Source organism: Triturus cristatus, chromosome 6 (assembly GCF_964204655.1).
Source record: "Triturus cristatus chromosome 6, aTriCri1.1, whole genome shotgun sequence".
Taxonomy (NCBI): Eukaryota; Metazoa; Chordata; class Amphibia; order Caudata; family Salamandridae; genus Triturus; species Triturus cristatus.
The window spans coordinates 220408592-220420754 of NC_140589.1; the positions used below are offsets into that span (position 1 = coordinate 220408592).

The following is a 12163-nucleotide window of genomic DNA, read 5'->3' on the forward strand; positions in this document are numbered from 1 at the left end:
CTAGGCTCTGATGGCAAGTTCACAAGGTCGGGCCGCGATGGCGTCAGCAGGGCCCCAAAGGTTCGTGAAGGTCTTGTAAGTACGATGGAGCCGCGACGTCGTCAGCAGAGCTCAGCAGGTAGTTTCAGGCAGAGTCTTCCTCCGTAGGTTCAGCCGCGATCCGATCAGCAGGGCTCTTGACTCCAGGATACAACTACTGTCCTGTTGTCGGGTCGCCCCAGATATAGGACGGGAGCCCTTTGATGTCCGGACCCTTGCGCCCGGAGGGGCAGAGAAGCCGGGTAGGGAGCGGCCAGACGCCCAGCAGGAGAGGCGCCAGGCCCCAGAGAGCTGTGGGGCGATGGCACCTAGGTGTGGAAGGACGGTTGGGGGTCCCATCGATACTGCCCTCTGCCGGGAGTGGGAAGGGTTCACGTGGTATCCCCCGGGCCAGGGGTTGGCGCCTCGATGTCGGGCCTCGCTGGGACAGAGGCCGGGTGAAGCAGGGTCACGCAGGTGGTCACGTGGAGTGACGTATAGTCCAAAATGGAGGAGCCCCGAGGTGCATGGGACCTCGTGCGGCTTAGCGCGGGGAAACAGGACCACGCCACGAGGCCGGCTCCCACAGAGAACATGCACGCGGAGGCCTCTTCCGCGCAGGACAGCAGCATCCCACAATGTTGGTGAGGCTGCGGCAGAGAACTGATCCACGCTGTGTATGCAGCGCAGCCGATTTAGCACAATCAAACCAGCGCCAACTCCGGATTCCTACTATAGGATATTAAAAAGTCGCAAACTGAAGTCACAGAGCCCACTTAGGGAATATTTACTCAACGGAATGGACTACCCTTCCCAGCATGCCTCTGAACACTAATAAGGCACTTAGCGACGCCCATTGGGCGGAACTATAAACGGCATGCAGAGCCTTCTGTGAATTCACCTGAGATTGCCCGAGAAGAAGAGGCGAGATGCCTTGAAACGCGTCGGCACTAATTTCACTGGAATGAAGCCGCTGGTTGCTGTAAAGAAAAAACCGAATGGTGAAATCGGCTGGGAGTGTGTCCTGAAAGCTAGAGGCGTTTGATGGAGAACATGCACGCGGAGGCCTCTTCCACGCAGGACAGCAACATCCCACAATGTTGGTGAGGCTGCGGCAGAGAACTGATCCACGCCGTGTATGCAGCGCAGCCGATTTAGCACAATCAAACCAGCGCCAACTCCGGATTCCTACTATAGGATATTAAAAAGTGGCAAACTGAAGTCACAGAACCCACTTAGGGAATATTTACTCAACGGAATGGACTACCCTTCCCAGCATGCCTCTGAACACTAATAAGGCACTTAGCAACGCCCATTGGGCGGAACTATAAACGGCATGCAGAGCCTTCTGTGAATTCACCTGAGATTGCCCGAGAAGAAGAGGCGAGATGCCTTGAAACGCGTCGGCACTAATTTCACTGGAATGAAGCCGCTGGTTGCTGTAAAGAAAAAACCGAATGGTGAAATCGGCTGGGAGTGCGTCCTGAAAGCTAGAGGCGTTTGATGGAGAACATGCACGCGGAGGCCTCTTCCGTGCAGGACAGCAACATCCCACAATGTTGGTGAGGCTGCGGCAGAGAACTGATCCACGCCGTGTATGCAGCGCAGCCGATTTAGCACAATCAAACCGGCGCCAACTCCGGATTCCTAGTATAGGATATTAAAAAGTCCCACGCACAGTGCGAAAACGCAGTCCCACATCGCGAACTTTGGTCAAGTGGCCGGTCCGTGCAACCAGTATTGCCCTGGCTTTTGCCAGCTTGTGAGGCTGCTCATCTCTTCATGCGGGGACCAAGGCGGCAAACATCGACTGCAGCTCTCCAAATCAGCAGCGATCTGCTGCTCTCTCCTCGAATACCAGGAACGTTGTCTTGGGCGAGGGGGCGCCGCTTTTGCGCGTTCAGCACAGCATACCACAGACGTTTGCCGACTAAAGCGGAGCACCTGAACAAGAGGCGTGCCGGATGTGCAGCGTCGACAGCCACACTCTAATATTGCCACCAGTCCCGCCTCTTTATCAAAGAACGGGTCCGACACATGCTTTTGGATGACTGCAGTTGGGATTTATTTGCCACCCTTCAGACAGGTAAGATTTCAAAAACACCTGGCAGACGCGTTTCGGCGAATGCCTTAATCATTGCCAGCTTTGTGTTTTATAAAACAAGTTCAAAATAAGTAGGGACTTGACATACTGTTCATAAAGTTCTTATTGGTGCAATGAAAACCAATCACAGTCAAAGTTATTCCCTTACTGTGAGCAGTATGCGCAGGGAATGCTGGTCACTGTAGTCCCTCAGCCTGTCATGTCCCACGCACAGTGCGAAAACGCAGTCCCACATCGCGAACTTTGGTCAAGTGGCCGGTCCGTGCAACCAGTATTGCCCTGGCTTTTGCCAGCTTGTGAGGCTGCTCATCTCTTCATGCGGGGACCAAGGCGGCAATTCCGGATTCCTACTATAGGATATTAAAAAGTGGCAAACTGAAGTCACAGAACCCACTTAGGGAATATTTACTTAACGGAATGGACTACCCTTCCCAGCATGCCTCTGAACACTAATAAGGCACTTAGCAACGCCCATTGGGCGGAACTATAAACGGCATGCAGAGCCTTCTGTGAATTCACCTGAGATTGCCCGAGAAGAAGAGGCGAGATGCCTTGAAACGCGTCGGCACTAATTTCACTGGAATAAGGCCGCTGGTTGCTGTAAAAAAAAAACCGAATGGTGAAATCGGCTGGGAGTGCGTCCTGAAAGCTAGAGGCGTTTGATGGAGAACATGCACGCGGAGGCCTCTTCCGCGGAGGACAGCAACATCCCACAATGTTGGTGAGGCTGCGGCAGAGAACTGATCCACGCCGTGTATGCAGCGCAGCCGATTTAGCACAATCAAACCGGCGCCAACTCCGGATTCCTAGTATAGGATATTAAAAAGTCGCAAACTGAAGTCACAGAACCCACTTAGGGAATATTTACTCAACGGAATGGACTACCCTTCCCAGCATGCCTCTGAACACTAATAAGGCACTTAGCAACGCCCATTGGGCGGAATTATAAACGGCATGCAGAGCCTTCTGTGAATTCACCAGAGATTGCCCGAGAAGAAGAGGCGAGATGCCTTGAAACGCGTCGGCACTAATTTCACTGGAATGAAGCCGCTGGTTGCTGTAAAGAAAAAACCTAATGGTGAAATCGGCTGGGAGTGCGTCCTGAAAGTTAGAGGCGTTTGATGGAGAATATATATATATATATATATATATATATATATATATATATTCACTGAAAAAACCATGGGTTTCACACACGTTATAGTTAGGAATTAGCATTTAAAAAACCTTAGAAATTCAGTGAAAAAACCATAGGTTTCACACACGTTATAGTTAGGAACTAGCATTTAAAAAACCTTAGAAATTCAATGAAAAAACCAAAGGTTTCACACACGTTATAGTTAGCTGGACATTTTACTCGTAAAAAACCATTGAAATTCCCCCGTTATAGTTAGTTAAGCTAACTATAACTCGCGCGCCCGCAATGCACTGCTGATGACGTCACATATTACATCACTCATGACATGGTCAGTGACATCACTCATGACATCACTGATGACATCTCAAATGACATCACTGATGACATCACTGATGACATCATCCAGTGAATGTGTGTTTTTCTGAAAATTAAATATGTTTTATATATGTATATCTCAAGGTCGATGGAAGAATAAATGGGTATATAAGTGTCTAAATGGATGATTTGTTTTTGAAAAATTGATTGTGTAACTGACTGATTAAGTGTATCATAGTGAATACATGGCTTAGTGAGTAATGTTTAAATATGTATATATCTGTATCAGTCTTTCACTTTGTGTATAAGTGGCTGTATGGGTTGGTGAGTACCTACATGAGTGTCTATATAGGTTATTAGTTGGTTTTTTGAGTATCAGTCTGAGTGTCTGCATGGTTCGGTGGGGGGTATTACGTAGTGCATAGGTGCATGAATGAGTGACTCACTGTTTGTATGTGTTGAAGATAGTATGTGTGCAGGACTGCATGGGTGGATGAGTGTGTGTATGGGTGTGTTAGTGAGTGAATGACTGTCTCAACAGTGTCTTTATGAGTAACTACATATGTTTTTAACTAGTATATGTGACTATTGGTGTATATAAGTGAGTATATGTGAGAGTGAGAGATTGAAAGAGTTCCTGTATGAATAAATATGTGTTTCTATAAGTGATTGTTTAAAAGACTAAGTATGTGTAAGTTTTTGTAGAAGTAAGTGTGGTGGTGTGTGTATAACTATATGCAAGTAAACGGATGTTTGATTCTTTATTAGCATGAGTGACTATGTGTGTGAGTAACTCTACGGATGAGTGGCATTGTGTAACAGGATGTATAGGTGTATGAGTACATATGATGAGTGAGTACATGTATGAGTGACTGTATAGGACTGTTGGTGAATGAGTGGATGTGTATGTGGATCTTAGAATTACTGAATAGGTTGTTGTAACTGGTATTGGTATGTCCATTGTTTTGAAAAGTTTAGTCTCTATTTTTGAATGTGTGTATCAAAGGTTATATTAGGGTGAGAGGAGGTCTGCCACTCTATCACAAGGATGATGTCATCAGTGATGTCATCAGTGATGTCATTTGAGATGTCATCAGTGATGTCATGAGTGATGTCACTGACCATGTCATGAGTGATGTAATATGTGAAGTCATCAGCAGTGCATTGCGGGCGCGCGAGTTATAGTTAGCTTAACTAACTATAACGGGGGAATTTCAATGGTTTTTTACGAGTAAAATGTCCAGCTAACTATAACGTGTGTGAAACCTTTGGTTTTTTCATTGAATTTCTAAGGTTTTTTAAATGCTAGTTCCTAACTATAACGTGTGTGAAACCTATGGTTTTTTCACTGAATTTCTAAGGTTTTTTAAATGCTAATTCCTAACTATAACGTGTGTGAAACCCATGGTTTTTTCAGTAAATTTGCAAGGTTTTTTAAATGCTAATTCCTAACTATAACGTGTGTGAAACCCATAGTTTTTTCAGTGAATTTGCAAGGTTTTTTAAATGCTAATTTTTTTTTTTCTTCTATTTTTTTAAACATATATTTAATTTAATGTTCCAACCTTTTATAAAGACTATGGTTAAATTTTTAAAATTCTTTAATATGTTTTTTAAAATATATTTCATAAAATAAACATGTTATAATTTTTTGCAGTACATTTTTTCCTTTTTTTTTAGTACGCGTACCGTAAGCTTACGGTAAGCGTACGGTTTACGCAATGCCCGTAATTTATCTACGCTGTTTGCGTATAGTTACGCAATTTGCGTAGCCGCGCGTACTCCGCGTGGGACGCGTACGCGTGTACGCTACACGCGCACGTTACGCAGAAGTGTCGGGTAGTGACTGTTATGCGCATGCGCGCAAGCGCGTGTCTTTTTTACGCGCATGCGTACTTTTGCCGTAAGCGCACCGTAAGCGTACCGTAAGCGTACGGTAGGTCATGTGATCATGAAACACAACTTTTGATTGGATGAAACTACTTTCAGTTCTAGAACTCTCCTACACCACACCCATTCCCCTCATTTCTGCTTGTGATCCCTTAGGAGAAGGAGCTGGGTTGTCTTTGTGATACGATGGCAGAACAGCAGAGCCCTTCTGAGAGTGAGGCTAGCACTAGCAGCACTACCTTGAGGCAGAGAGCGAGGAAACAAAAGACCTCTTATGTATGGGATTATTTTACTTTTCCTGAAGGCCAGCTAAAGGTAAATGCACCCTTAGTGACTTGCAAGCTGTGTCAGCGTGTACTTTCAAGAGGTAATCCTGACAGGAAGTATTCCTTTGGGAATCATACCATGATGAGGCACCTCAAGGATGTACACAAAAGGACACATGCTCGACTTTTTGGAGGTAACCCTTCAGAAAGTCAACCAAGCACATCCACAGCAGCTCAGCCTGGACCATCATCTGCAGGGCTGACTCCTTCTTCTGCAGGTCAGGTGAGCCCTTCATCTGTGGGGGGAGCATCTCCTTTTGCTGGCCCTCTGGAAATTAACCCTCGATTTCTGAGGGTTGATATTCGATGTGCCTCTTGTCATGATCTAATTTGTCATAGGGAGACCAGTGTTTCCCTAGTGAACCTCAAAATAGATCAGCACACTTGTCACAGAGACTAATTTTCCCATTCTTTCTTTCCTCTCTCCCTGCATGAACACAACGGCTCTTTTAAGAGCCAACCTTATCTTTCATCTTTTTTTTATATATGTTTTTAAAAACTTTTTTTATTTTTTTTTTACCATACGCGTACGGTGCGCGTAATTTATTTATTTTTTTTAAAAAAACACTAAAAATCAATTATCACATTACAAGGTCTTTGAGACACTACAATTATTATTATTGACTTACCATACCCACTCAAAAAAATATTTATTCATTTGTTTTTTTTAAAAAAAATTGCTTAAAAAATGGTTCTAGTTTTCGAAAATTTTCTATATCAATCTGAAAAAAAAGAAAAAAGTATTAATATTTTTTAAACATTTTAAAATACAGTACACGTATTTACATATTTACCAAAAAATATTTTTGCCTTATTTTTGCTGTTTTCAGAATATATTGCATTTCACTATAAATTGTGCACTTTTACAGACTGACACATTATGAATCCACTTTTCAGATTTTTTTAAAAGCCCATGTCCAGACTGCTTTTTCAGACCACCACCATGTGTATCCTCGGTGACTGCCTCCACTCCAGCAAGGGCAACCAGCCTTAGTGATGCTGAATGTATTTGCATTACAGACTGAAACCTCAAAACCCCACTCGCTTCTAAATACTGTGCATAATTATACATGGAAAGGAGCTGGGTGTGTGCTAAGAGTCTGCTTCTGCACCAAAAAAATCGCTTCCCCTTTTTCCTACTAATGCAACTGTGAAATCACCAGAGCAAAACGCAATAAATCTCTGCCTGTAATTCCTATTTGCACACAGAGTCATGTTTTCATATTAGTCCCAAAACGAAATTTCTTTGCCAATTTGAATGCACACTTACTGCTCTTTTTTTTTGGCAAGTGAAAATCACTTTTACAGACTGACACATTATGAAACCACTTTACAGTTTTTTTAAAAAGCCCATGTCCAGACTGCTTTTTCAGACCACCACCATGTGTATCCTCGGTGACTGCCTACACTCCAGCAAGGGCAACCAGCCTTAGTGATGCTGAATGTATTTGCATTACAGACTGAAACCTCAAAACCCCACTCGCTTCTAAATACTGTGCATGATTCCACATGGTAAGCAGCTGGGTGTGTGCTAAGAGTCTGCTTCTTTCCCCCAAAAATCGCTCCCCCATTTTCCTACTAATGCAACTGTGAAATCACCAGAGCAAAACACAATAAATCTCTGCCTGTAATTCCTATTTGCACACAGAGTCATGTTTTCACATTAGTCCCAAAACGAAATTTCTTTGCCAATTTGAATGCACACTTACTGCTCTTTTTTTTTGGCAAGTGAAAATCACTTTTACAGACTGACACATTATGAAACCACTTTTCAGATTTTTTAAAAAAAGCCCATGTCCAGACTGCTTTTTCAGACCACCACCATGTGTATCCTCGGTGACTGCCTACACTCCAGCAAGGGCAACCAGCCTTAGTGATGCTGAATGTATTTGCATTACAGACTGAAACCTCAAAACCCCACTCGCTTCTAAATACTGTGCATGATTATACATAGAAAGGAGCTGGGTGTGTGCTAAGAGTCTGCTTCTTCCCCCAAAAAATCGCTCCCCCTTTTTCCTACTAATGCAACTGTGAAATCACCAGAGCAAAACGCAATAAATCTCTGCCTGTAATTCCTATTTGCACACAGAGTCATGTTTTCACATTAGTCCCAAAACGAAATTTCTTTGCCAATTTAAATGCACACTTACTGCTCTTTTTTTTTGGCAAGTGAAAATCACTTTTACAGACTGACACATTATGAATCCACTTTTTAGATTTTTTTAAATGCACATGTCCAGACTGCTTTTTCAGACCACCACCATGTGTATCCTCGGTGACTGCCTACACTCCAGCAAGGGCAACCAGCCTTAGTGATGCTGAATGTATTTGCATTACTGACTGCAACCTCAAACCCTTAAAGTATTCCTTATTTTTACCAGTACACCTTAATTTATCATGAAAAAATAGTCCATATTATTTTACATGTTCCTCACATTTAAATTTCTCCCAAAACAGAAAATGATAAACACAACTTCTACAAAAGAAATTCCAATTCTATTATTCATTTCTTAATTTACCATATACATCCCCTCTCAAACTCATAACTCACCTTTAAAATTAGTTAGTTGTGAAAGAAATGTGGCACTCAAACAGCAGATTATCAGAGCCAGGATCTCTGTTCTCTACACCTCTCTCCTCTCAGCAGAACCAGAAAAGGGCAAAGTTTCCCTCTATTTTTCCACACATATACATGTAAGTTTCAAATCTCAGTGCTTCCCCCTTTTTTTCAAATGTAATCACACATTTCTATTGGTTGAAAACCAACCCTTTTCCAAAAGTACCCTGCCCCCAACTTGACTTCTGCCTAGTACCCTTCCCCCAACTTGACTTCTGCCTGCTACCATAGCAACAGCTCATGGAACACTGCTGTGTGGAGTTAGGTCAGAAGTTCGCCACACAATGTTTCAATTCCACAGAGCAAGAGTGCTTGACTTTTCAAACCTAACAGCAAATCCATAGAACTGTTCTTTGGTAACACATTTTTTTGTACCAATACAAAACATGCTTCTATTAATTTACACATACAGCCTAGTTTTTATTCTAGAATGGTATGAAACAGCCAATCAGTTCTTTTTGTTTTGAAAAAAATATGTATGCCTCCATTTCCAAACTGTCTTTCTTTTCATATTGCCATTCTACTGAAAGACACCTCCTGAGTGCATCCAGTTCTCCTTTGAAGATGTTCACAGTGTGGATTGTAGGACACAGCTATGTCTTCTGGAGTGAAAAGTTTGCAGAGAAAACAGGTATGGTGAGAGACCTTGCTTTGCCAAATGTAGACATTAAATGGATTGGTCAGAGAGGGTTAAAGTGGCACCAATTGATGCCATTGGTGAAATCCTTCATGCAAATCCAACACCCTGACCTCATAATAGTGCACTGTGGTGGCAATGACCTAGGCACTTTGACTGGGGTAGGTCTGGAAATGCTTATGAAGGACACCTTTGCACAACTGTTTTCTCTTTTCCCTAAAACTGCCTTTGTGTTTTCCAACATATGCCAAAGGCAAAAATGGAACTGGTCCAATCATTTCTGTCCGCAAATTGACAAAGCAAGGAAGCACGTCAACAAATCTGTTTCTGCTTTCCTCCGTGACTATGGTATGGGTGCCATTTACCACAACAACTTGCGTTATGACATGCAAGACATTTATAGAGGAGATGGTGTGCACTTCAATGATGAAGGGAACAGAGTCTTCCTCTTGAACCTTAGACTCTGCATCGGTACTTACTTGTAGGTACCACTAAAAAAATCACTTCATAAACACAACGGCTCTTTTTAGAGCCCCCTAATATCTAAACACTTAAATCTGCATTTAATTTCATTTTTAAGTTTTTTTTTTCTTCCGTACGCTTACCGTAAGCTTACCGTACGCGTACCCCGTGATTTTTTTAAAAATCAATAAATGTTTTCTTTGTACTTTTCTGTCCTTCTTTGACCCCCTCACAAATGTAAGGGGGTCTGTAACTCTCCTCCTTGCCCCCTTTTCTTGTTTTCACTCTTTTTTTTCTGAGTGAAACACACAAAATGGCGGCCGCCGCTTCCTGGTTTTGGCCGATTCGAATGTTTACTAAGATCTAAGAGCCAATCAGAATCGCGCTCGCGCACGCCACCGTACGCGTACGGTAAGCTTACGGTAAGCGTACCGTAAGCTGGCTCAGATATATATATTGATTTAAAGGCTATTTTCTCAGAATCTACTGAACAGATTTACACCAAACCTACAAAAGGCACTTCCTTGACCTAGGGACTACCTCTCTGCCAAATTTCTAGTAATTCTGTTCAGCCGTTCGGGCTGTAGCCCTGTCTAAAGGTCCTATGGAAAAATGCATGGGAAAAACGCGTTTTGGGACCCCTCTTTTATCTCAGCCCCCGCTTGACGAATCCCCCCGAGACTTTCAGGGTAGGAGCGGAGCGTAGCGCCCCACCTATTTTGAGAAATTCGCGAGGATTCGTCGACCGGCGCCAAAGTTATTCAAAATAGAATGTTGCGGATTTCCTATGGAAAAGGGGTCCTAACTATAACTACCTACTGGCGACCGCCAGTAGGTAATATATATATATATATATATATATAATATATATATATATATATATATATATATAAATATATATATATATATATATATATATATATAACATTTCTCATGATTCATGTTCCAGTAATAATTTTGAGGAATTAAATTACAACTGGGAAAATGAAACACATTTCTTATGTTTGGTAATAAAACATGCACTGCATTCGTGTCCGTTAGAAAGACAGGACAGGTCAAAACCAAAAATGTACTGCTTTTACACAATTAACTTACAATATATTTGATAAATGCATCACATAGTGAAGGGTAACATCCTACCTGTTTTGCACATTTGTTTTATGATTTTTTGTGCACCACTGAAATGTTAAATTCTTTTGCAAATTAAAAAAACACCTGATTGAACAAACGCCCGAGACGCTAACATATCCAGAAGGGAACTAAACTTCTACACAATATCATTCCTTTTCCAACTGCTGTTTCAATTGCGCCCCATTTAAAAAAAAACCACAGTCACCGCTGAAGTCCCTTTAATGAGGCAGTGCAGCTCCTGGCAAAGGTGCAGCGAGTCTCTTTTATTTCTTCCTGTGCTCTTCCGAGGTGCCTCAACCGGTACTCGTGTGAGGTTTATTGCCGAGAGCTCACCAAGTGCACATGACCAGGACGCACATTTCCCTCGGCTCCCAGTGCCCTCCTGAATTTTTATCACTCAGCGCCCTCTTTTGGGGTAATGCGAAACTACTCTTAATTGAGTCACTTGGGTTTTTGGGTGATCTGAGAATTGACGCGCACCTGCATTTTATTTAGGATTCTGGGTTCTAGGGACCTTTCTTTCATTATCTCTACATCTTGGAGTTCAGGAAGCTTCTACCGATAACCCTGTGCGTTCAGGTTGAGTGCCAGTGAAACAAACATGCTGGTGACCTATCACCGAGGCTGATTTTACAAGCTGCAGGATCCAGCTTTGGTGGTAGGGGAGTGAGGATTTTTCCTGAGCCTGCCAATATACAGCAACACAGTGTTTCAGTGGGCAGGGCCACAAATTAATTATCATTTTTATGTGCTTCAATCAAGTGAGGGTGTTAAAAATGTATTTTTTGACATATGGTATTTTATGCAGGGATTGCTTACAATTGAATTTTGTAGAGTGCACTGACCTGGTACAATAGGCTGCTTTGCTTTATTAGATCACTTTTTCACTCCTAGCCTAAGTTATATTTTCTGTAGTAATTGAATTACCTGCCTTTTTACCACGGGCAGTGTTTAATTTGTGCCTGTGGTTTTGGAGACAGTGACTTTTGTTTTTGATATTTGACTTTAACCCACAAGGATCGGCATTAAAGGGAAAAGAAAGCAAAAGAAAGATAGGAAACCCTTGACAAGGGGGAGAAGGTTGGTTAGGAAATGAAACTTCTACAATGAGATATGGAGACAGGATGTGGAGGGTGGTGGAGGGAAGAGGTATGAAGAGGGATCAACACTGGGCAGCCTTCGCAATCAAAAACCCCGGCATTCAGCAGCACTAGCTTCCGGTTAATGAGATAAACTTTAAGAAACTGCATTTGAGTATTAGGTAATTTGGGGGCGAGTGGAGGAAACTGCGAGAAAGCGTTCCTATACATGTGCAAATGCTGTTTTCTTAATTTGCCAAATAACTCGAAATGCAAGAAAGCGTGGTATAGTTAACTTGTATTCACTCACCTTCACGTTTCTGTCTCCATCTACTTTTGAATGAACTGTGAATCACTTCAGAGTGTGTCTAAAATAAAAATAAATGGTTCGAGATAGTTTTTTGTTCATTCAATGGAATGATACATAATATAAGGACATACATTGT

At 42.5% G+C, this 12163-nt stretch overlaps 1 protein-coding gene across 1 annotated transcript in view; it reads right to left on the bottom strand.

Annotated features, from left to right (window-relative positions):
• LOC146816676 (adhesion G protein-coupled receptor F5-like) overlaps positions 1 to 12163 on the bottom strand; it is a 956016-nt gene that overhangs the window by 678246 nt on the left and 265607 nt on the right. The window contains exon 4 of the mRNA XM_085610571.1: positions 12028 to 12085. Coding sequence (XP_085466697.1) covers positions 12028 to 12085 — 58 coding nt within the window. The remainder of the gene's footprint in view (positions 1 to 12027; positions 12086 to 12163) is intronic.